Here is a 27,129-nt window from a genome sequence, read left to right as displayed (position 1 = left end):
TAGGTTCTATAACATTCCCATTTCACAGATGCGGAAACTGAGATAAAGAAACTTAGGGAACAAGTCTAAGGTCACATCGGCCCAGCATGGAGTCGGGGTCACACCTAGGCTTTCTGGTTTCAGAGCCTGCATACCCCATCACAGAAGTGGAGAAAGCTTATATGCTTTAGATCGGGGCTACAAACTACGGCCCAGAGGCCAAATCTGCCCTGCCCCTGGAAACCTGCAACCGGGGGATGGTTTTTACATTTTCTAAAAATTGAAAGAAAGCCCTGACCTCTCTCACATCGATGTTTCTCTCTCTCTCTCTCTCTCTCTCTCTGTCTCTCAAGTCAATAAACATATCCTTGAGTAAGGATTTTTTTTTGAAAGAAAAGATAATATTTTTGTGACACATGAGAATTATATGCAATGAAAATTCCAGTGTCCATAACTAAAGTTTTATTGGGGAAAAAAGCACTCATTTGTTTTCATATTGTTTAGGGCAGCTTTCCTGTTACAACAGCCAAGCTGAGTAATAGTGACAGACCATAGGCCCACAAAGCCTAAGATATTTGCTGTCTGGCCCTTTACTGAAAAAGCATAGTAACTCTTACTGTAGACCAGAAGTGAAGGGAACGAAGAACACAGAATTCAGGCAAATGCATCTGCGGATCCACGACCGTGGATGGTCTGTCCCTGAAGGTTCCAGGGCCTCCCCTTGTAAACATGAGAGTGTGATAGAAACACACTTGCAAGGACTCCAGATGGCAGTGGTGTAGGTAGAAGTCACTCTTGTCTCCTCCCAGGACCAAACTGGAATTACAACTAAAATGCAGAATGGTTGTCCTGAATAACCACCTGGAGAAAGACCCCTGCAAATAAGTAAAGAGCAGCCCGAAGCCGAGCAGGGGGTGTCTAGCCTGCTCTTCCTGGGAGGGGTCTGAGCGGTGGGTGAGGATAAGATCAGGCAGGGTTGTGCCCGAGTCTTCTGGATACAGCTCGCACCTGCTGCTCCTCTCACTGACTTAGTCAGAAAAAGCGCCAGGAGATCAAGAAAGGACAAAAATCTCATCACCCATTGCCATCGTTGCCTGGCAGGGACTTGGGGCTGGAGACCTGCGGAGGCCTTTCCTGGGCGCTGGGTTAGGAGTGAGGCGAGGTGTGAGTGGGCTTGGAGCAGCAGGGGGCAGCAGGCCCAGGGAAGCCCCCTTGCCTTGTGGGTCCACGGAGGTGTCAGCCCGTGTGCCCTTGCTGCAGAGAGGCAATACTTGCTGAACAACTGCTCCTTCTGCACATGTCTTGGCTGGGAAAACATCTTTCAATAAAGTATGTTTTCTCAGCATTATTAAGGTTGCTTTTTACCTCCCAAATCGAGATGACTAGAGGCTATTCCGATTGTCAGGGAAGGTGAGATACTGGAGATGTATGTATCTTTTTTTTTAATTTATTTATTTATTGTTATTCAGTTACAATTGTCTGCATTTTCTCCCCATCCCTCCACCCCACCCCAGCCAGTCCCACCTCCCTCCCCCACCTCTACCCTCCCCCTTGATTTTGTCCTTGTGTCCTTTATAGTAGCTCCTATAGACCCCTGTCCCCACTATCTCCTCCCCACTCCCCTCTGGCAATTGTTACAATGTTCTTAATTTCAATGTCTCTGGTTATATTTTGTTTGCTTTTTTTCTTTTGTTGATATTTGCCAATGATACCTCAGACAAGAGCCTGATCTCCAAAATATATAAAGAACTCACACGACTCTACTCCAGGAAGACAAACAACCCAATTAAAAAATGGGCAAAGAACTTGAATAGACACTTTTCCAAGGAAGACATACAGAGGGCCCAGAGACATATGAAAAGATGCTCAGCATCACTAGCCATCAGAGAGATGCAAATTAAAACCACAACGAGGTACCATCTCACACCAGTCAGAGTGGCCAACATAAACAAATCCACAAACAAATGTTGGAGATGTATGTATCTTCGTTAAAACCCTTGTTTTCATTAACCAGATGGGCTACTGTGCTGATGCATTTGTGCTGAGGCCGGTGAAGTGGGTCAGGCCAACGAATCCAAACACCAGAGATGCCAGGCATTTTGTTCATGAGCGCCTGTGTACTTTCTCAAATGATTACATTCTGTGTAACGATGAAAGATATCCTCTACGGTATCATGTTCATACTCAAAGGCACGCGCATCAAAAGTGTAGGTTAACATGTTTCACATTTGTTTTAAATTTGCATTTTGTGTCCTCCCGATTCTGTCGAGTTGCATCCTCACTTTCACGTGCACACAAATAAGGACCAGCGGCTTAAAAGTGGCTCACTGATGTGAAAAGGTAATGACGGAAACTGTTAACGCAAATACCACAGCTCAGGATAAGCTCATAAACCTAAAGAGAGAAAACTACAGTGAAAAATCTAACTTACGAATTTTATGAGTCTTGGAATCAGCACAACTACTATCGCACAGGGGCCTTCGATACCAGCCGTCAGCCACAGTGATACCGATACATATTACTTTGGGATAGAAAAATAAGGAGCAGTCAGACAAATTCCCTCATCAGATGACACTGTTGAATGTTACATAGTGTCAATGGCACACTGTGAAATTTTCAGAGTGTGCTAGAGACATACTGAGGCCAAAAAGCATGTATGTTTTTTTTTCCATAAAATAAGACATTTTTTTCCTTTCCACCAATAACTTTATTGATTTGGATATTTTGAGGATATCAGCTATCTCCAGCTATTGGTTTCTAGTGGCCAGGGGTGCTGCTAAACATCTTCCAATGCATAAGACAGCCCCACAGCAAAGAATTATTTGGCCAAAATATCAGTAGTACCAAGAAGCTTTGCAAATCACTTTTGACACGTTCGATCAGTCACAGTACCTTCTCCACACACTGCACAAATCTGCTTTTGTGTTTCAGTTGCGTTTTTACCTTTCTTCAAATAATAAAGCATAACATGCCAAAAATGATGCACATATTTTTCCATCTTCGATAAAATAGCTGCAGAAAAATTCACCAATGTTGATCATTTTTTAGTGCACGCTGATATAACAGCTGTCACAATACAATGTAACAAAACTGTTTCAAATGAAGTTAAAGACAACTAAACACTACTAGAGCCTTGTGTGATAATTTTATCATCTCTAACAGTTTAGGATTTCTTTGTGTTAATTAATGAGTAATATTTTTCTGCTTCTTTATAAGCCTAATAATTTGTGATTAGATGCTGGGAACTTATAACTTTACACTATTCAGCACATTATTGTCTTCTACTAAAGAGAATTATATGAATTTAATTTTTTTTAGTTGGATAAGGCAGGCAGTTAATTTACTTGTAGATCAGTTTGATCTTTTGGAGGTTTGTTCTTATGTTTTGTTAAGCTAGGTTGGAATCAGCCTTTATTCTTGAGCTATGTTAGCCTTCCCCCAAGGCATGGCCCTTTGGGGAGTATCTACTAAATGCCTTGGTCACTTAATGAAATATCTTCCTCTGTTGGGCTGAATGTCTCCCAATTGTGTGTGAACTCCAAGAGTTGTTCGGATTGTAAATTCCCCAATAGCTGGGCTTTCCCTGATAGCTGTTACTTGACCAGCTTCGTGGACTCTTACTCTGTGCACGCACAACTTAGTGTTCTTCCAAAGACTCGAGGGGACCACTGTGCCAATTTCTACAGCTCTTCATCTTTGTAGCTTCCTCCTCTCCAGTGGTCTACTTTTCAAATTCTAACTACTTCAGCCTCCCTGAACTCTGATCTCTCTCTTCCCAGCTCAGCAAGTCTGCTTTGTTCTGCCTGAAATATGACCCCCGGTGCTGGGGTCTGGGAAATGCCTGCAGCCATCGAGGTAGGGTGATGGGAGATCTCACCTCATGGGTTTTCTTTTTTCCACTTATTACAGTCTCCCACTAGTCATTGTACAATCTTTAACAATGATCGCTTCACATATATTCTCTAGTTTTTCTGTTATTTGTGGCAAAAAGAGAGTTGCTCCACCATGGCTAAAAGTAGACATCCCTCAGCTTATAATTTTTTAATGAACTTTGCTACTTGACTTGCAAAGTTGGTTATAGAAATGCACGTAGTAAGACAGCTTCTGGCTTTGTCTGCCACTCTGAGGGTCCTTAAGTCATTTCAAATTGATCCCCAAAACATAAGTATGGAGCAAAAAAATGGTACAAAGTATACGCTTAATTTTTTTTTCCTTCATTCATTCGTTTGTTCCTTCCTTCCTTCCTTCCATTTTCTCTTTCTTTTGCTTACTCTCTCTTCCCCCCTTTCATCACAGCTCCCAGTATCCAAGCTGTGGTCTCTGTCTGTTGAATTTTACGTCTCTACCTATTTGCTCTCTCTTCCTTCTCAGTGACATCTGGAAAACCCGGTCCCTCTGTTCTCTAAGTGCCCGATCACTGGATCCCATTCAAACCCTTTGATCATTTATATCTTGAAAAGAGTTTAGAGTAGCTGGGAAATGGGTCAAATGGTTATACAACCAGGTTAGAAAACTCAGAGGAGCTAACCAAATCCTTAAAATCTTATTTGTGTTGTTAAGAAAGTAAATCTGACCTAGAGTTTTACTATCCGACACAATCGGCGCCAGCCACAGTGCCTGTTGGTTACCTACAATGTGGCTGTGCCACATGTTGAAATGGTGATATTTTAGGGTACATACATTATTGAAATATATTTCACCTATTTCTTTTGTACTTTTTCTTTATGTGGCTTAGTGTGTGTGTGTGTGTGTGTGTAACCACTATTAACATACATGTATTTCCACTGTACATATTACCACTATTTTTATGTGTATATACTGCGCAGACCAGCTCTGAAAAGCAGGAGAAGGAGGCTGGTGTTTTAAGAAGGGCATGGCCAGTCTACAGTTTAAACCTGACTGTCCAGTAGTGTGCAGAGGACAGACCAGAAAGGGGACAGTCTACAGGCGAGAAAAGCAATCAGGAAAATACTGTGGTGGCCTAGGAAAGAAATAATTATTATATTCAATGTGATAAAATTGCCCTTTGCTGCATTCGTAGTAAGGAAGCTAAATACAAATAAAATAGGTTACCCTAAAATATGCGTGACTTTGACTTGAAGAACAGATACCTGGTCTTGTACATGTGTGCATACGCACACGTATTGAGATCTCCTGCTATTCCCACTCTTGCCTGTGTTTTTAGATCAGCTCTAAACTAACACAGCGCAGGAGAACATGGCCTTCTGTGGATTCACAGTCTTCCGGGGCTGGTGGAAAGAATCTGGCCCTCCAGATTTAGCTCTGCTGCTTACCAACCCTGTGTCCTTGGGCAGGATGCTTAAACTCTCTGAGTCTTGCTGTCTTCCTAAGAAAAGTCACTAAAACTTTCTCAGGTTCTGTGGAAGATTAAATGCAAAAAGTTCAAAAGTATATAAAACTAAATGATGAATCCTATCAAAATGTAGGTATGTCTATTATTCTGTTCCATGAAGCAAACAAACCATCTTCATGAAGCACGGAGGAGGGTTGACTACAGTCTCACGCCCTGAGTCAGGGTGAATGGAACCCCTTGTGTTTGAGAGCATGGTCACTTTGGGAGGGGTGCGGCCACAGCTACTCGGATCATCACAGTCTCCTTCCGCTCAGGGAAGTGCGGCTTCCCTGGACGAGGATGTTCTCCCTCCTGCGGATGGCCCTGCCCGGTAGACTGCACTGGAAAAGGGGGGCTCTCGGAAGCTTAAGTAAATGAGACCTCGTTTGGTTCACACGCTGGTTATCTGGCCTCACAGGTGTCCCAGAACCTTTCTTTCCCTTGTCTGGAGTTTGGTATCACAAGGTTGCCAGAATCAGAGCCTCATCTTACATCAATATTTACCTCCTCTGCAAACGTAGCTATTGCATTAGTAACTTCCGAGTTTGGGATTTTTATTTTTAAATGTCCCAGGTTTCAGAGTCAACCCACTTTCAAAGCCATGAGCTACCTGGGCAAGGACCGCCTTGGCTCTGTCGCCTTCCACAGGGCCCACCTTCCAGCCTGCAGTCCCGAGACGTGAGGAGAAACAAAGCCTGGTGGGGAGCGGAGTTTTGGTGGGAGCGGCATCTACGTCCCTGTGGTATCTGGGAGTTTCTCATGTACCCAGCAGGTTGAACTAACTGCTCCAATCACACATAAATTACAGGGGGCCCAGGCAATATCGGGTGAATTTCCACTAACCCCAAGGTATCGTGTGGCCTCAGATTGCTTGTGAAACAGTGGTCACCCTCGGGACTGAACTGGAAAATGCCTGTTAAAATAAAAATTCTACAAAAATGGAATGAAGAATTGAGCAGCTAATTTTTATAATTCTGGAAGTGTCAGTAAAGGGAGTTTTTGAGGCCAAGAATTAGAAAAAATCTGTCAAAGCATCAACATTATCTATAAGTCTTATATCCAGATCTCATGGTAAAATTCATGCCCAGGATTCAATGTCTGGTTCTGAGCTGCTCTTGCAAGCAGGACGAATCGCCGTACAATGCAATCATCTCTATCGGTTAAGGTAATGCTAATTGCTCTAATCCTGAAATAGCAGTGGCTTAAAACAATGGGAATTTATTTCTTGCTCATGAAAAATTCAAAATGGGTCTTCATGATTGATGGCTGGCTTTTCTCTAAGCAGGGAAACAAGGCTCCTTCCATCTTGTAGCTCTGCTGGCCTCCACATAGGGCCTTCAAGGTCACCATGCTTGCCTGAATCAAGCAATGGAAGGCAAGGCATGTGAGGACCATGTGTGAATTTTTGTGACAGAACTAGGACTGGTGCAACACCTACGCACTCACAGCTCATTGGCTGGAAGTTGATCAGGTGGTCCATCGCCCCTCAAGGGAGATTGGGCAACAGCGTCTAGTTCTGTTCCATGTAAGAAGAGGCCACCAACCTCTGCCACATACTCTATAAACGGTCCTAGATGGCTCGTTAGTGGTCTGAAGGAGACAACAGGGTTGATAACATTGTACAACCCCGTTAAAGGGTTCAGCAAGATGGAATTCCAAATGTCATTCACCCAGAGCTCACCTGATAGGTTGCTGATCATAAATGATTCCCTTCTTTGCTTTTATAACAGTTTGGGAAATTGAATCTTCCCAAAACCTTCTAAAATTTGAACCTATTTTGGTTTATAAAACAATTCCCCATGGACTCTAGTCTCTGTCTCAGAATTTGGTGACTTTTGGTCCTAATAATCCTACAGCTTCTATTGAACAAAGGTTACCTGAATTATAGGTTAAATATTAAGCTTTCTAAAATGCCAACTCAGAAATTTTGTGTGAATTATTTTGTAATTCACACAAAACATATTTTACTTCATAGTAAACCCCAAAGTGAACATTGCCTCACTTTTTTTGGGGGGGGGTTGTTTGTTTGCTGCTTGTTTTGAGTAAAAAGAGCTTCAGAAAATCACAGTCCTTTACTGTGAGGTTGTATAGACAGCTTTCACTGGAGCAATTATGCAGTAGAAATTGCTTTTTATTTTCATTCCTTTGCTGTTTTGTTCATTCATTCAACAGGGACATGTTAAAGGTCTTATATGTACCATCCATTGAATTCTTTCTTGTGTCCTCTGTCCTGATTTTCAGCATTTCCCCAGCCCAACTTTCTTGAACCTTCCTCATATACAAATAATTTTATTGCTTTTTTTTTTTTTTACTGTAGACTTTGTCAGGGAACTGAATTATTTGACCTACAAATGTAGCAACTTCAAGTGACCTAGTCTGCATGTGCGAAGCTGTCAGGCTAAATGGCAATAACCTCTTAAAATTATGCTCTGCCATTACCAGCTTTTGAAAATTTATTTTAAGCAATCTATCACCAACGGAAAATATTCCAGTTCTTTTCTATCAAATACTTCTCTTTTAGATTATGTTTCCCAAACCATTTTTTTCAAGTCGAATTTTATTCTTTTCTCCTATTCATAATTTCATTTGATGGCAGGGATCACTGGTTTTATCGTTATGTTCTTAGAAGTAACTTCAATTCCTTTTGTCAGTTCATTTGTGCTTTTTTTCCATGTCATTACTGAGAAATAAACTAGTTCTATGGACGATTAAAATAAAATACCAAGTGCTTTCCTGAAAGGAATGAACTCTCTTGAAGAATTGCCTCTATTTCACTGTTTTTAAGGGTAAGGCAAGATTACAAAAACTGCCTAAGCTGGTAAGCTTGTAGTATTTGTTTTCAAGAATGTTGCCGTCACCCTGGCTGGGTAGCTCAGTTGGACATGGACAGAACACCAAGGTTAGAACATGTCCTGGTTAGAACATGGACACATACACCAAGGTTGTGGGTTTGATCCCTGGTCAGGGCACATACACACTCAACCAATGAGTGCATAAATAAATGGAATAACAAATCAGTGTTTTCTCTCTCTCCCCCTCCCTCCTCCCTCTCTAAAATCAATCAATCAATTTTTTTAAAAAGAACGTTGCCATCAAATCTGTGAAGATAATTTAGTTGACACATACCCACAGGCCTGCACAGAGAATTGTAAATTTACAAGGAGGCAGACTAGAACCTTTGCTGCCGCGAAATTATGGTGGTTCTGAGCCTTGTGTAAGCAGACTGGAAAAGACTTATTTGTATCTACCCTTTTCTTGTCTGCCCACAAGTCCTGTGGAAAACTTTACCTACTCTATCATTTTTGGTTTATTTATGATTAAAATTATAAATATATCACTGGCACCTCCTTTCTATTCATGTCACTTTCCCGTGGAACTGCTCAAAAAGATAAGGTTTGCCTATAAAACGGACCTTCGGGTTCCAGCTGGTGGTGAGCGGGACCTGCCGGAACTGCCGCGGTGAGTCTGGAGCGTGTTTTCCAAGCCTAATTTATTAGTATTTACCCATTTCCCCCCAGCAGTCTAGCCAAACTTGAATTATGCCCATCTTTTAAAAAATAACATAGCCAGCTTCACTCGTATTTTTAACTTCGTTTAGATGCTTCCAATCTGGGCACTTGCATTGCTGCTGGGAACAGCCGTCGGTAAGTAAACCTATTTACGTGGCGCTCAGTCCTTTCAAGAAGGGCTGCGATGGCTGAATTCAAGGTGCAGGGAGGACCTGGAGCAGAGCAAGAAAAGTGTGTGAGCAAGAACACAAGCGCTCGGAGTGAGGTGGCCAGGTAAAAGCTAAGATGCCCTGTTAAATTTGAATGTCAGATAAACAACGTGATTGTTTTCTCTAAAAAAAATATTCATTGTTTATCTACTACTCTAAGTTGTATTTTTATTTGCTAAATTTAGCAACCTTAGCTTGGCCCCATGTGGGGTTTGAACCCTGGTTCCACCAGTCACAAATAGACTCCCCTGAGCAAAACGCTTAACCTCTCTGTACTTCACTACTGTCATCTGTGAAATGGGCATGCACGACCACCCCTCTCATAGGGTCATTGTGAGACTTGGGTAACCTAACTCATGTCGATCCCCTGCCCAGCCCCCGGTACATCATAAGGTTTTGAGAATGCAGCCCCCACAACAGCCACTGCTCCTTCTCCTACTATTAATCTAGACTTTGTCCTCTTCAGCATCCCTTCGTTTGTGTTGTTCCTTAATGGGTATCATGTAAGGCTCGAGTTGAGTCAGACCATGGATTATCTGTTTGATTATTTGTGAGCAGCTTCCTCATCATGGGAAACCAGGATGCCCCTTTAACAAAGGTCAGACAGAGCCATAAACATGAAGTCATTTGGAGATATAAAGCTTTGACCTTTCCGTGGAATGAGCTCTCCACCCAAAGCCCAAAGCCAGAAGATGGCTCCAGGAGTTGAGGGCCTCACGTCCCTTACGAAGGCCTGGGGACACAAGGCTTCTTCTTTCTTGAGCACCAATGGCTCCAGAAAGATATGTGAGTTGAGAGGCTCAGTGGGAGCCCACGCAGGACTGCACAGAGAGATGAGGGGAGAGAGGCGGTCCTGCGTGGTAGCAACGAGCAGCTGCGGCCTGTCTTTAGTTTGGACGTTGTCTATTGATGCTGTTCTGTGAATGTGTAGAAAGGAAGAAGCTTGGGGGTGAGGAGGAAGAAAATATGCCACAAAATATAATTTAACTCACATTTTTCCAGAGATGCCATGAGAAAAGAGCCTCCTGGTTAAACTAATATCCCTGAAACCTTCGGGGTGATTGCAGGAAAGGAACTCTGCTTCCAAAGACTTGGCTGCTTCAGCGATGATGCCCCATGGGCAGGAATTGTGGCGAGACCCCTCAAAATTTTGCCCTGGAGCCCCAAAGAGGTCATCATCCGCTTCCTCCTGTACACCAATGAGAACCCAAACACCTTTCAAGTAAGAGTGCTCATTGTTTTCAGAACTGAGTTCCATCTGTTTTATGTGACAAGGATACTGAATTTTTAGTCTTCTAAAGACAATGGGTCAGTGAAATTTACATCTTTGTCGACTTTTAGGACTGTGAGCTTAAATATTATTTTATGTAATTTTGTTTGTAAGGGGTTCCTTGTCTTGATGTTATTCTTATCTCACCTCTATGGTACCATTTAATAAATCATTTAGATATGGATGGATGTATACATATATACAATCTCTCAATATTTTATATAATATTTCGATATGTTTTATATATATAAAATACACACATACATAAACCCTCCCATTGGGTGGAGATGAGACCCCCCCCACCAATATCACAGCAGACATATTATCCTAAGTTGAAAAACTGCAAAAATGTAGCGGCGTCTGGAAAGTGGCGACTTGAGGATGGTTGCAGATAGCTTGCTTGCAATAGAAGAACCCTTCCTCACAAGGCTCCCAAGCCCGGGCTGTCTCCTCCTACCACTTCTCTCCATGTACAACTGGAGTCTACCAGAAACCTGACGTCAAGCACTTTTCTCCCCCAAATAGGAACTTGTTGCAGATCCATCAACTATTGAGGTCTCCAATTTTAAAACAGATAGAAAAACCCGCTTCATTATTCATGGATTCATAGACAAGGGCGAAGAAAGCTGGCTGGCCAATATGTGCAAGGTGAGACTCGGTCCTCTCTTAAGGGAAGATTGTTTCTGGAGTGATCATGAACCACAGGAAAGGCACAGGCCCCAACCAATCCGGACAAATGCTGGCCACGGCGACAATGGAGGAGCCTCCAATCCTGCTGGGTGGGGCTCCCAGGGTTGGTCCAGGAGGTGGAGGGGTGGAGAGGGCCTGGCACTCTCCGGACAGCAAAGCTGGCAGGCATTTGGTGGCTTTGGGTAATAGTTATTCAATAAAGAATACAGAGATATTTCAGAATTTAGCAACACAGGTTGCTGTACTGATAAATGTGAGTTGCATTTTCAAGAGCTTCTAATTTTTTAGTAGGCTTTCATGTCTATATGAAGAGTTAATATAACTCGTTTTGCCCAAAAGAATGATTTTCATTTGATTTTCACTTGCCTCTCTGCAGTCTCCTAAGGTAACGATAGCTAGGAAATCTGTGCAGGTTTTCATTTCCGGCTTCTGTTGTCTCCACAGTAGTAGTGATGCTATTTTCTTTAATTTGACTTTGGCTATGTGGCCTGTGATAATGAAGAATTTGAAAAAGAAAAATCAAACAGAACGAAATTTCCTAGTAACTGCTAGGTAACTAACTGCTCAAGGAACATTATCATTGATGCATTTATTCATCGAACTTCTGTGGCCTGTCCTTTCTTCAGAGGTCTCAAGAGAAAAGACACAGAGGTCATTACAACCATTTAATTTTAGACCTATGACTCAAGCCAAAGGCTGACCGGAGGCAACTCCAGAGAGTTTCTGCTGATCCTGCCGACGGCCAACATGAGCGGCTCATTCACTTCCCAAGTTCAGAAATAATCAGTAAAACTATAGTTTATCTTCTAAAATAATTTAAAGTTGATGATTATTGGGGCAGGTAATAAATTACTATACAACGGTAAAGAACAAATAAGTGATGCTCATCTCAGTAGGAATGTACTGAGGATTGTACACACCTTGAGATATGTGTGTACAATTTATTTCTGAGACCTCAGAAGCAGGTGTGTTTTTTTTGCCTTTGATTTGGCTTTGGCGACATTGTTGCACTCCAGTGTCGAAAAGTGGATGAAACTCCAAGGTTAAAGGTCCTAGATTCTAGTCCGACTCTACCCATGATATTAGCAAATTATTTCCCCTCTTTGAATTTTTCTATCAGTGAAATGAAAGAGTTAGAGATGATTTCTAAGACTGCTTCATTCTTCTCAAATTCTTCTCGGAAAAATGGTGAGAATATGCATAAACACACACTCAGACAAAATTCCTGTCATGTCTAATATTCAGGAAACTATCATGGATCCCTATCAAACCAAGATCCCAGTAGCTATCTAGGTAGATGATGCTTTTATGTTAAATAACTCTTCAGTAATATACAATACAACGTGTTTGTCTAAAAACTTTGATAAGTTTTCCCATTATGGAAAAGGTTACTCATTTACCTTCAATATATTTATTTTAGGAGTTCCTAAAATAATCTTTCATTTTTATATTTATTTATTCATTCAATAAATATTTATTTAGCACCTACTATGTGCCAGGAACTGTTCACACCACTGAAGATACAACAGTGAACAAGACAGGCAATGTCCTGAGGTGTATTCTAGTAAGAGACGATGTTATGACATTATGAAGCTCTAATGAGACAGCCCACTGAACCATATTTTATATATTTTTCCATGAAACAGGTGTCTATGTAACTGTTGCATAGAAATCCCAAGAATCCAGTTCCCATTATGGCCAAACATCCAGCTTGGAGTCGCTTTAAACTTTAAAAGGGAATCCGTATCCATAACAGACTAGAAATCTTATTTATTGCTTTGGGGTCAAAAGCAAGCATGACATTGTAAATGCTAGTCTTCTAACATAGCAATTGGGAATTAATAAGAATGAATTCTGAATCATTTACCTATTTATTGTGTCTCTTCTGCCAGCACATGTTCCAGGTGGAGAGCGTGAACTGCATTTGCGTGGATTGGGAAAGTGGCTCCCACACGACGTACACTCAGGCCTCACAGAACACCCGGATTGTGGGGGCAGAAGTGGCTTATTTTGTCGAAGTCCTTCAGGTAACTTTTATATGCAAAATCCCATGCAGGCTGCTCTCTGGATTTTCTTCCAAAACAACAATAACAACAACAAAAATATTGTGATTTGACTTTCCCCTTTGTTGGAAAAAAAAATTTTTTTAAATCTAGAGTTGGGCTTCAACAATATGCCCCTGAAGTTCAATAGACTAGTTTTTCTTAAATACGGTATTATTCAAGCAACCGGGTAGGTTATTTCTACTGAATTCGCCCAGTATTCATTTTACCAGTTATTAAACCAAGTTGACATGGTAATGTCAACCTCAAGATTAAACGAGTTTTTTGGTTTTGATTTTTTAACTTTTTAAAGATGTTATATATTTATTTTTAGAGAGGGGGAAAGGGAGGGAGAAAAAGAAGGAGAGAAACATCAATCGGTTGCTTCCTGTACACGCCCCAACCTGGGACCAGCCTGCAACCCAGGCATGGGCCCTGACTGGGAATCGAACCAGGAACCTTTTGCTTTGTGGGATGATTCCCAACCAACTGGGCCACACCAGTCAGGGCTGTTTTTTATTTTTTAAGAGAAGCACAATGATAACAAGTTAACCTAATCTATTAACTAAAAACAAACAAAATATTAAACTTCAAAGTACCTAAATAATTGCTTTCAATATTATTTTCTGATCCAAATACTTGCTTTACTACCTCTAGGTAACAATTCCTCATATCCATCAAAGGGTCTCTTTACATCATAAAATAACAAAATAAAGCCCTATTTCTGCCAGTTTAAATGTTAAAACCATCATCATTTTCTATTATAGCTGAAAAAATTAGGAAAATTGCTTTGAGGGGAGGAGTGTGTCTTCCTAAAACTCAAGTGTTCAGAGGTCCCCTTCCATATCCATCTTTCCCGTATGTGAAAACATCATGAAGAAGTCTTTCTTCCCAACAGTCGGCCTTTGGTTACTCGCCCTCCAGCGTCCACCTCATTGGCCACAGCCTGGGTTCTCATGCTGCTGGGGAGGCGGGAAGGAGGATCAACGGGACCATCGGACGGATCACAGGTTGGTCAAAACAGTAAAAGCTGCAAAATTAGACTACGTGTAGCCCATCCGGTGTCTGAAAGGACGGGAATTTGTTGCAGCCTGATTTTTACCCTTGGAGACCGAGGTTTTCACATTTTCAGAATTGGGCCACGTGATGAGAAATCGGTGTGTGCTGAGGCCATGTGAATGTCTTATTGATACCAATCTTGGGCCCTTTGAGCTCTGCCGAGCGTATGAATATTGCATGTGACTAAAATGTGAATTGAAAACATCTAGAGGTCTTAGTCACATCTATGTTCCCTTTTTCAAGCATTCACAAAGGACACGTTTCATGAACAGGATAAACAGCACAAATAATAGAGTAAATAATAAATAGAATTAAACCCAAAATCTCAAAAGTGTATGATTAATTTTGGTCTGCTTCAATAGCAATTGAGAATTAGCCCCTATTTTCATCAACCACGACCCAAAAAAGTTGAGTGGGGGACAAGCAGGCAGTCAGCTGGCCTTGGGCTGCCAGTTCTACATGATGAATTAGAAAAAATACATTATTTTACAAATTTCAGACTACTTACATTTGGCCAATGTTGGATACTTGGGTCCGAAAACACCCCTGTGAATTTATAAGAAAGACTTTGCTACCCTCCATCTGAGAGGTAACTCAGAAAATGACCACTTTCCTCTTCTATCCTCCAGCTCTGGTTTTCTTTTTAATACTTTGGATAAGTTGGTTACATTTGGATGGGTGGAGGCATCTGGAACGTCTATCATTAATTTGCTGGAGAGAGCATTCTTTCCCATAGTCCAAATATGTTTATGAGAGCCTAGTCAGCCAGGCGCTATGCGAAGCCGCGCAAGCCAAGGTCCTTGCCCTTGTGGGAAGTTGGAGTAGAGTGGGGACTCTTTTAGCCTGAACAGCTTTTAGGAGTGCCGTGTCTCCCAGAGTCTGGCTCTTTCCCTGTAACTGCTGCTGGTGATCGGGATTGTCCCAGTGACGAAAGTATTCTGCATGGAAGTCAAGCAGAATTCCAGGGCTGGAGGACAATTCCCTTTAATGCGAATAGTAAATTAGACACAGATTTCCCTTCAGAACATAGTAAGGGCAGGAAGAACTAGCTCAACCCTTTTGTGCCTAACTCACGATGGCTGCCATGAAGGCAGGTGAATGTGTAGGTACGCTGATAGATGTTGACATGATGCGGCTTGTCACTGTAGGGTTGGACCCAGCTGAACCTTGCTTTGAGGGGACACCCGAATTAGTCCGATTGGACCCCAGCGATGCCCAGTTTGTGGATGTGATTCACACAGACGCTGCCCCCATAATCCCCAACATGGGTGAGTTTCTCAATTTGTCCTCCTAGAATGTTTCATGAGTCTATACGTTCGAGTGTTTTAGAAGGGTTTTAGTCTACATATTAACATCATCTTTCCCATATTCTAAAATTCTTCAGGGTTTGGAATGAGCCAGGTTTCAGGACACCTGGACTTCTTTCCAAATGGAGGAGTACACATGCCCGGGTGCCAGAAGAACATTCTCTCTCAGATCGTGGACATAGAGGGCATCTGGGAAGGTAAAACCATCGTGCGCAGAGATTTTTCTTGGGGGGGAAGTTTGTGTTCTGTTTTGCTAAACTTTCTGAATGTTTTGGTGTCATACAGGTCTCACATTTTCTATAACAACATTCTTTTTAATTGTGTCCCCAAAATACGGGCTTTTCATTGGGGGAAGTGGGCATGAGGAGACTATAAGAAAGAAAATGCATTTGCTGTCAACTTTCCAAGGATCAAATTCAGGGAATGTGTTACTAATTGATAGTTGTATCTGTATGAACCAAACTTTTCCTTCTGGAGTTATTTTTCCATTTAAAAAAAAAGAGCTATTTTTATATTTCAAAAAATGCTCTTTTCCATTAGTTATGGCATAACTATTATCATCTTAAACAGTACTTCTAATTTCATCAGGAATCATAAATACAGTTCATAAATGATTTTGTCCTGTGACCCTTGTGAGTTCACACTAATTAGAGAAATCTATTCAACAACTTAACTTTAACCTGGTCGTGACATTAACCTGGAAAAGTCAAAATCTGTCACTGACGTGGAATCATGCCTGTTTTCAAAGACTTTCGTGACTTTGTTGCCTGTAACCACCTGAGAAGCTACAAGTATTACTCTGATAGCATCCTCAACCCCGACGGCTTTGCTGGATTCCCCTGTGCCTCGTACAAAGCTTTCACTGAGGTAAGGAGACTCCACCTGGCACCAAAAGCATGTTGTGACCATCGTTTCTCATGGCTCGCGTGGGTCACTGCCCATCCCAGGCCATCAGTGGGTGTTGCTATATGGCTCCCACATCTGCATACTTCTAGTTGTTCAGATATATTTTAATAGTGATAAGATACTGGAGAATTTCAAGAAATGGACTCGTCTACTAAAATGTCTCACATCTGTCTTGTTCTCTTGCTTCTGCATATATCAGGTAAAAGTTCCATCGTGTTTTGGAAATCATTCTAAGTTAAAAAATAGTCTATGGAAATCTGAACTGTGTTTACAGGATGCTGATGAACATGGAACCCTTGTCTTCAATGCTGACCTTATAAAACTATACAATAACAGGCATGTGGTTATTTCTTTGCGATTTCTGACTTGCCAAGATTTTTTTTTTGGAATTTTCACCTTGTTTGGTATTTTCTAGATAGCTAGGTAAAGATTTTTAAATATGATCTTGAACATGACATATCTGTTCCCTGTTTATTTTTAATTGCTTTTCCTTATACCATATTTTTTCCCAATGAAAATGTGTAATCTATGTCATTTAATGAATAAAATTTCAGGTAACATGCCAGGTGAAGTCATAATTACCAAGGACATACACCTTAGTGATGAAGACAGAGAATATGAATCTGAGTTTCACCACTAAAATGCTGAGTGATTTGGGGCAAAATATTTAACTTCCCTAAGGCAATTTCTTCATTTCTAAGTGTAGATAATAATGGTAGACTTCATAGATTTGGTAGGTGGATTTAATGAGAGGACATGTGAATTGCTTAGCCCAGAACCTAAAATATAATAATTAGCATCCAACAGCTGTGAGTTATTATGTGTGTGTTTGGGGAAGGTGTGTTGTATATTTTATTCCCAGTACAGCTTACGTATACAACCAGAACACCCCGCTTTCTTTGGTCGTACTTTGTTTATTTTTATCTTCTTCCCGTAGCCCTCCCTATTCTCTAAGTAATGGGGAAAACAAACAAACAGAGAAGCTTTAGGTTTGTCAGTTAAAACTTAATCTGACTCAATAATACAAACAGTCCTTTTAGGAGATGCTCACACACTTTTATGAGAAAAATTCTGTCTGGCAGATTCCTCAGCCTTTCTCTCCAGGCTGGCATTGGGCCAGGAGATCATGGTGGTGGTCGGCATGGGTCGGGCAGAGGGGGACGTGGGGGCCTGCCTTATTGACGGGCCATGGCAAACATCTGCTGATAAGTTCCAGTGGCACCTACATTCTGGCTCAGGCGATTCCCTCAGAGAGCTGTGGACATTCTTCCTGCCTGGCTCAGTCTCTGTTTAGCTTTTGTTGGATGCAGACCTGGTTCTTGGCCCAGCCCCTATCTGGTTCATTGATCCAGGAGTGGAGCAGCTTTGCCCTTCCATAGTGGAAATGCTGTGCTTGTCCTTCCCACTCTGTTCCTCCTTTTCCCTCTCTTCTTCCCGTACTTCCTTGGCCCATAGTTCCTGTATGATAGCCATCTTTTCTAGACCCAACATTAGGGCTAAGCCTCAGCAACCAACTGGGGCATGTTCTCTCCACCCTGAGAGAATTCTGAGATCTGAAGTTTTTAGACTTTGATATGCTCAGTGGGAGCTAAAGAAATTGAGAAAAACCTGACTTTTGAGCCTGTTGTCCTCCTACCGGGTCCTATTTTTCAGTCAACAGCTGATGATCACTTGCTGCCTGTGTCTTGCACTTTCTGAAATAAATTCTAACCACCTGCAGGCAGAGAGATGTGTAGGGGCAAGTGGGGCAAAAGAGGAAAGGTTCAAACATGTTCATATATATGTATTTACATAAACTCTCTTTTGTGTGATTTCTATAACATTTTTGTTAGTATTGTGTTATTTAACAGTGAAATTGCTGCTTCGTCGTTGTAAAATAATGAGATACATTTTTAACCTTTGCTGAGACATTGTTAAACCCTCTTTTACCATCAGGACAGACTTGGCTTCAGAATATTTGAGTTGGAACAACACGTGAAAAAGAGATGATGCACTCTTACAAGAAACCGCATCCTCATTCATCACCTGTTTATTTTCCCTAGAACAAGTGCTTCCCCTGCCCCAGCGAGGGCTGCCCGCAGATGGGCCACTACGCTGACAGATTTCCTGGGAAAACAAAGCAAGTAGGCCAGACCTTTTACCTAAACACTGGTGATGCCAGCAACTTTGCCCGTAAGTCTCTCTTTGATTGGCCTTCAGTTCTGAATGCTAATTTCACATATTTTAGCATGCCCAGTAAAAATGTGTGAAATTCCTTTTCTCTACAAAACATTTTTAAACACCCCACCCCAATGTGGAAAAATACCCAGGTGCTGTGCTCAGCTAATTTGGATGGTAGAACAGGGTTTAGGCACTGGGCTATGAATAAAACAAAAATAAATCTCTTTGTATTTGATTCTAGTGCTGAATTTAGCAGGCTTCTTCTACTCCACCTTCTTCATATTCAGTCAAAAGTTTCAGTGAGCAAAATGCTGAAGTTTTGTACAAACAGAAAAGTCATCCAGGAGAGAGATGGCAGAGGATGTGGGAATGGAAAGGAATTGACAGATTCAGGAGACATTTAGGATCGCAGACTCTTTGGGTGCCGTGGATTAGAGGATGCGTGGATGGTGGAACATGGGACCGACTGCCGGTCTCTCCTGGAGCTAACAGAGGAAGGAAACTGTTTGGGAGTCAATGAGTCAGTTGCAGTGTAAAACCTAAAGCTAAATTTTACCCCCCTCCCCCCAAAAACACACATGAGCTCAAAAACAAAAACAAAACTGATAGTTTACTATTGACTAGTACCATAAATTGGTTACCACAGATTAATACATTTCCGAAGGCAATGGGAAGTTGAATTGTCACATTTTTAAATAAATGTAGACAAAGATGGGCGCACTCCAAAATGTGATGATCTATGAAAATGAAGTGAATTGATCAAAATGTCATAGTCTCCTATTTTCTACTTACATTTTTACATAAAGTTCTTTTAACATTTAGGAATACACTGTTAGGTTAAAAAATGGAAAGCGAATAGATTACTTTTTCTCTTGCCCTTTCCCAATGCCTGTCCTCTGAATAGTGAGATAAAAGGAAGGTCTGTGACTATTAGAACTACCAAGACAGGCTATAAATTATTCAGAATTCAGCAGTAGTGGAGTTCCAGGGAGCCCGCTTTCAGTATCTTCTCTGCAAACTGACGTTCTGCAAACCCTGCCCCACCCCTCCTGCAGGTTGGAGGTATAAGGTGACTATTACTCTGTCTGGAAGGAAGGTTAGAGGACACGTGCTAGTTTCTTTGTTTGGAGATCAAGGAAACTCTAAGCAGTATGAAGTTTTCAAGTGAGTAACATATGACTCTAAGCTTCTTAAATGTTTGGGTACCCTGCATATTCAATGTAAACTGTGGACATAAGAGTTTATTCATTACTATCTGAGTGTATGGTATGCCACCTATCATCAAAAAGAAGAGATTATTTCACCCTTGCACCTTAATACATTTCAGAATTTTGCTTCTGATTTTTTTCTCTACTACTTCCTGAGTAAATCCCTGATGTTTACTTTGATGAGTGACATCTAATGTGTAATCAATAAATAATTATTCTGTTCAAAAAAACTGGGAAAAGATGATATACATGATGTCATCATTTGTTAAATATTGGGAAGATTATGACTAACACAGGTTTGAAGTTTTATTAAGGCAAGGCTGACTTTAAAGCAATATGAGTTACAAATGGCAGACAAACTACCACTGAGTTAGCATACATGTCTACACTTATTTAATACATTACAATGACAAATGTACTAGTAACCATCAACTTAGAGATGCATCATAAGCTGGTCTTAGAAACATATATATTTATATGTATATGTACATATGTTCATGTATGTTTTTATTAACTTTTTAACTCCCAAGGGGCGTTCTCTGACCAGACAGTATTCATTCCAATGAAATTGACTCAGATGTGGATGTTGGAGATTTGCAGATGGTTAAATTTGTTTGGTATAACAATATCATCAACCCAACCCTACCCAAAGTGGGAGCATCCCAAATCACAGTGGAAAGAAACGATGGAGAACTGTAAGTAATAAAAATCCAAAGAGGTTTGGCATGCTGAATCACATCTATAGCTCCAGCCCCACTGGAAGTTTAGTTTAAATTAAATCTCCTACAGTGATCGCCTACCTCCCACCCACAGGTGCGTCCTAATGCCTTTTATTTCTTTAGGAGAAGTGTAGAACTCTAGGAACACCTTTTTGACAGATTTGCAGATGAGTGTTACATTATCTAATACAAGCTGTGATGGAATGGGAGTCTGGTTCCATGATCTAAGGTGAGAAGAATGATTTCACTTAGAAGCTGCGCCTTGTGCTTGTGTGTGCCTTCTCCAAATGTCCTGGGTTCACCAAATTGCCACTAAAATTATGAGGAAGTCAACTTATCAAGAAGTACAAATAGACTGTTCTGAATCACTGGCCCTCTCAGTGAAGACAAAGGTCAACCCTAGGTTCCAACCTAGACTGAAGTGTGTGTGAGCCAAAGATATTTACCATGGTGCACCACCAGAGAAAGTGTGCTGCTGTGGTGGTGACTGTAACAGAACCAACATGAGCCCGGCGTTCTGAATATAACGCCAAATTCTGAGGCTTTGCTGTGCTTCTTTTGTCTTCATGCAGTTCAGTCCCCACAGAGGCCCAATGGCGGGGCTTTTGCTTCTGACAGAGGTAGTAACAGTGATCGAACTTACATTCCCAACTGAAACAACTGAAATTCAGACAAAAAGTATATAAAATAACAGTTTCTAGACATTGAACATTAGGCAACAAAGGAAAGTGATCTCTAAGAGACAGGAAACAAATAAGGTAGAGCCTTGCAATTGTTCCAGCTTACTGCCCGGAGAGTGTTTTCAGGATGTTACATGAGGAGGGAAATTTCAGAGTCCAGTGGACTCCCTGAGTTAAAGAGACAGAGCTAAGAATCCAGAAAACCCAAGGCAACTAGATTTCAGAGGACTGAGTACCAGAGAGTAGAGAGCTACAGAGAGAATCTCAGAGACCTGGGGAGTTCCCTGGAATATTCAGCAGAGCACTAATGTGTGAGGGAACTAACCACGGCCCATGAAACATCCGTCTGAAAGGACTAGAGGGGACAGTGCTCAGTAATCTTTAGAGATGGGAAGAGAACCTGTTTCCACTAACGAGACTGGAAAAGTTCACAAGTCAAGGAACATTGCATAGAATATTCAGGGAGGTCTTCCCCCAGTTGCAGGAAATAATTAGCCTGGATTGAACAATGCCTGGAAGTTTTCAAATTGTTTCCGAATAACTGAACTGCAACCCAAAATGGAGCTTAAGAAAATTTATAGGAATATAAAAGTGTCCAGCACCAAACAGGCTAAAAACCACTCATTATGACATTAAATAAGTTTCTCAGGTATACAAAAAATCAGGACAATACGACCTCTGGTGAAGATAATAATCAATCAGTGAAAACCAAACCAGAACTGACACACATATTATAATAGCAGACACCAACATTAAAACGGTTATTAAACAGTTGTATTCCATTTGTTCAGAAGGTCATTAGAGGCATGGCATATGTGAAAGACGACCCAAGCTGAATTTCTAGAACTATAATATTTGAAATTAAAAGAACAGGGTGGGGCAAAACTAGGTTTACAGTTGTGAGTATGCAAAACAGTTTATTCTTGTATTATTATTTATTAATTATTATATTATTTTTCTATACAAACAACTGTAAACCTACTTTTTCACCACCATGTATGCTGGATGCAATTAACAGAAGGTTAGACATTACAGAAGAAAGATTAGTGAACTTTAAGGCATAATAGAAACGATCCAAAATAGACACAGAGAGAACAAGATTTTTTAAATGGGAAGAGCATCAGTGAACACTGAAATAACTTCAAGAAGTGCATTATAGTTCTCATTGAAGACCCTAAAGAGGAAACAGAAAAATGTGTTTGAAGAAATAATGACTCCAAAGTTTTCAAACTTGGTGAAAACTATAAACCAACAGATCTAAGTGATATAACAAGAAACAAAAACAAAACTAACCAACACACATCGAAATCGAATTGCTCAGAGCTAGTTATAAAGAGAAAATCTTGAAAGCAGCCAGAGGAAAAAATGGACGTTACCTACAGAGAAATAAGGACAAAGATTACAGCGAATTTATCACCAGAAACAACGCAAGTGAGAAGACAGTGAAACAGGATTCTTAAAGGACTGAAAGGAAAAAAACACTGCTAACCTAGAATTCTATACCCACAAATATATATTTCAAAGATGAAGATGAAATAAAGACTTTTCATATCTTCCAAAACTGAAAGAATTTATCACTAGCAGGTCTACATAACGAGAAATGTTAAAGGAAGATCTTCGGGGGGAGGGAAATTATACCAGTTGAAAATAATCTGCAAAAAGAACTAAGAGCCTAAAAAAAACTACATTGAAAAACACAGGAGGTCATTAAATATTATGACTTAAGTCTTTCAAAATGATTGACTAATTTAAGATGCTGGCAGTATTTGAAGGAGATATAATACATGTATGTGTAAATTTTATGATAACAATACCATAAAGGGTAGGAGAGAGAAATGGAAATATCCCATTGTGATGATTTTATACCAAATGTGAATTGACATATCACTTGAAGGTAAAAATGTGATAAATTAAAAATATGTGGTATAAATTCTAAAGTATCCACTAAAATAATAAAAAAAAACCCTCTAGCTAATGAGCCCACAAAGGAGATAAAATGAATTATTTTAAAAATAAGGCATAAAAAGAGGGAAAAAGGACAAAGGACATAGGTGACAAATAACAAGATAATAGACTTAAACTTAACCATATTAATAATCATATTAAATGAAAATGGTCTAACTACAATAATTAAAAGACAGAGATTAAAATTAGATTTAAAAAAATCAGTAATTCTATGCTGCTTATGTGAAATGTACTTTAAATATAAAACCACAAATATATTAAAAGTGAAAGGACAGAAAAAGATATAACATTAGTTATTAAGGAAATTCAAATTAAAACTGCAATGCAACACCACCATAAACTTATTTAAATGGCTAAAATTTAAAAAATTGACAATACCGCGTGTTGGTGAGCATGTCAAGAATCTTAAATTCTCATACACTTTTGATGGAAATATAAAATGATGCAATCATTTTGGAAAACAGTTTCATAGTTTTTTTAAAAATCCAAATATACACCTACCTATGATTCAGCCACTCTCCTCTTAAATATTTACCCAAGAGAAAAGAAAGCATGTGTTTTTACAAAAATTTATACATGAATATTTATAACAGCTTTTATTGCAATAGTCTAAAACTGAAAATAACCCAACCCCCACCAACAGGAGAATAGGTTACCAAATTAAAATTCTACCCAGCAGTAAGAAGGAATGAACTAGTGATACACGTAACCAAATGGGCGAATCTCAAAGTAATTATACTGAATAAAAGAAGTTGGACAAAAGAGCGCGTGCGCCTTTGACTGCAATTCATATAAATTCTATACGATTCAAATGAGTCCACAGTGACAGCAGATCAATAGTTGCCTGGGGGAGCGGGAAGATGGAAAAGGAGGGGAAGGAAATATTACATAACAGCAAGAGGAAAATTTGGGGGTGATAGATAGGTTTACTCTCTTGGTTGTGGTGATGGGAGGTAGGTACTCTTATCATCTCCATTTTACAGATAATTCAGTGAAAGATCAGTGCCAGAATTCATATGCACAAACTTGATTACAGCAAATTCTTAACTACCACAAAACAAACTCAGTTCATCTTTATTCATGTACAGTTATTGCATGCCCTTCATTTCTTGTGTCCCTTTTCAGTATTAGTTTATAACCATTAATTTGCCATTTGTAAGTTGCCACCATCAGACCATAGGGAAGAACATGAAGATGAAGAGAAAAGAGCAGTTTCTGAGGATTTTTATGTGCTAGGAAATTTACATAGGCTTATACATTAAAGAAAATCAGCCTCTTAAAGAGTATCATTAGTCCTTTCAGTTCAGTTTCTGAGTTAAAATAAGACTGCCTAGCCACTGGAACCCCAAGGCCTTGGAATTTTTACTCTGGCTGATTTCTTGTCCTGCTGCTGACCTTCCTCTTCCTCAGTTGTGTTGGTTGACAACATGCCGAGTGTGTAGTGGGTGCTTTTAGAATGTGACAAAGGAGCCTTCCCTGTCCGTGGAGGTGTCCAATGACACCTTCTCTCTCTGCTATTGCACGGCCATGAAACATCGGCGAGCACAGTCCATTCCATGGAAGCGAGGTCGTCCCTCTGCCACTGTCTGGTCTCAGGCACAGGCTGTGCTCCCCGCTCAGATGGAGGGGACAGCAGAGCCTGGCCTTGTGCTCAGCACACCGACTGGGGGCCCCAGGAGCTGACTTTGCATTGTCCTCTCTCCACAGGTACAACTTCTGTAGTCAGTCAACTGTGAGGGAGGATGTGCTGCTCACCCTCACTCCATGTTAGGAGCCTGCTCGCATGTGGCCACTGGATCTTATTGCTAATAAAATCTTTTGGTAAAGCAAATCATTCCTTTCTTTATCATCATTAGTCCATTTTTCCAATGAAACTTTTGGATGCAGTGACTAAAATCCAAAATTTGGGCTTACTCTGAAGAACCACAAATGACTTGAATTTTGCTACATATTATTGTAGCGTTGAGCTTAGGGATATTGTTTATTTGATGCTGGCTGGCAGCATGTCCATTACTACTATCACTGATGTCAGTCTGATTACTTAAGGCAGATGTCCAGGTACAAAATGACCCCCTCTTGGTGGGCACATGTGGGAATCACCCACCTTTGCTGCTTGTTCCCCTGCCTGCTCCTGCTCAGGAGAGATGAGACATCAGGTGGTGAGGACGGGGCATTTCTGATGCTTCCTAACTGCCCCCAGTGGGGCTCCCTCAGGACCACCTCCCCTCTGCAGCCTCATAGATTTTTCTAATGCACAAATCAAAGATCCTCCCAAAGGTTTCCTTTATGGAACCCACATTCCTTAGGGGGCTTTGCAGGGCCCTCTTGGGCTGGTTTTCACCTAGGACTCCACCCATACCTGTCACCACATTCCTTCTGCAACTCTCCATTTGGCACTGTCTCCTAAAAGGGCCTTGACCTCAGATGCCGCTGGACCTTTGTGCAAACTCTTCCTCTCCCAAGGATGTTTCTTCCCCTGTCTTCCTGTCTATTTAATTCCTATTGATTAACTTCCTGTCTGTGCAGACATCGCTTCTTCCAGGGAGATGTTCTTCACCTCCGTCACCCACGCCCCTTAAGACTGGAGTAGAGGCCATCCCACTCCATTCCCACTGTACCTAGGACTTCCTCCATCTCAGCACTTCTTTCTTGATATCATAGTTTCTTGCTTACTTGCCTGTGTATCCCATATGCAGATTCCTTAAGGAGTTCACATGCTGTATATGCCTGGTTCAATGGAATGCAGATGAGTGCCTAGGCTGTGGGAAAGATTCAGAAAACAGCTTCCTCGGAACAAACACTTCTTTGGAATTAAGGGGTTCTGAGAACCCAGCTTGAACCAACTCTACTCTTCCCCCAGAATTTATAAGATGTTTCTTTATCAAAATGAAGCTATCTGCCCTGGCTGGTGTAGCTCAGTGGATTGAGCGAGAGCCTGAAAACTAAAGCATTGCCGGTTCGACTCCCAGTCAGGGCACATGCCTGGGTGTGGGCCACATCACTGGTGGGGGGCATGTGAGAGGCAACTACACATTGATGTTTCTCTTCCTCTTTTTCTCCTTCCCTACCCCTCTCTCTAAAAATAAATAAATAAAATCTTTTTAAAAAATGACAAGCTATCTGAACATCCTGAACTTGAAATTGAAGGAGAAAACAAAGACAGAGCTGATTGGCTGGAGGAAAGCAGCGATCTGGCTCCATCTGGATATGTAGACAGGACAGATGATAGCTGGACACCTCATCTTTATCTTTGTGACCTTCAAGGAGTTATACATTTTGAAGATAGGAGAGCTGTCTGGTGAAAATGGAATCATCGTTTCAAAAGAGATACACAGATTTTGTGTGAATACGAATCCTGCCTTAAGTTCCTGAAGCTGAGCAAGATATAAGTCCGTTCAGCACATTTTAATTGTTATTGTTTGAAAGCCTCACCTAGAAATCTTCCCATCTGGGTTGGAATGGATTTATTGGTCTAGGAGGCTCTAAAGGAGATACAGCTTAGACCCCAGTCTTGCTAGGGGCTTAGTCCAGTTATATCCCCCAGGGCATTTAACAAGAGCCAGTGTAGTAAGGTACAGTGCATATCGACAAAATGAGGGTGTTAGGAAAGAAGACACACTTAACTGAATCGGTGTGCCCAAGAACGGTGGCAGTGAGTGCAATGTCAGCTGCTCTTTCTGAATCCCAGGCCTGGCTGAGCTGTTCTGTATTAGTTAGCTACTGCTGCATGACAAAGCATCACCAAACTCAGTGGCATTAAACAGAAAGCATATGTTAGTAATCTCTGGGTTAGTTGGGTGCTTCTGGTCTTGGCTGGGTTCACTCATGTGTCTGTGGTCAGGGCGTGTTGATTTGGCAGTGCTGTTAATCTTGGCTGGGTCTCTCAGATACTTGGGGGTCAACTGGCTTTGAGCTGGTCCAGGTGGTTACTCCCAATGCAGTTAATGACCAAATCAAGTCACACATCTACCCAAAAGGATGGGGAAATAGACTTCAACTGTTGATGAAAGGTGCTGCAAGATCACATTGCAAAGGGTGTGGATATCTGGGGGGAGTGTGAAGAACTGTGACCA

General features: G+C 41.0%; 1 protein-coding gene across 1 annotated transcript; it reads left to right on the top strand.

Annotated features, from left to right (window-relative positions):
* The first annotated feature begins 2,129 nt into the window (after positions 1-2,129).
* Positions 2,130-24,827, top strand: PNLIP (pancreatic lipase). The gene is given in 13 exon segments (XM_071221345.1): positions 2,130-2,186; positions 8,758-8,791; positions 10,118-10,272; positions 10,846-10,968; positions 12,903-13,037; positions 13,951-14,062; positions 15,260-15,379; positions 15,496-15,615; positions 16,167-16,285; positions 18,367-18,496; positions 19,540-19,648; positions 20,223-20,387; positions 24,764-24,827. Coding segments are annotated over 13 exon segments (1,443 nt in total).
* The last annotated feature ends 2,302 nt before the right edge of the window (positions 24,828-27,129 follow it).

This window comes from Desmodus rotundus, chromosome 4 (genome assembly GCF_022682495.2).
Source record: "Desmodus rotundus isolate HL8 chromosome 4, HLdesRot8A.1, whole genome shotgun sequence".
NCBI lineage: Eukaryota > Metazoa > Chordata > Mammalia > Chiroptera > Phyllostomidae > Desmodus > Desmodus rotundus.
Note: the sequence above shows the minus strand (reverse complement) of the source record. Positions and strands in the feature narration are given on the sequence as shown.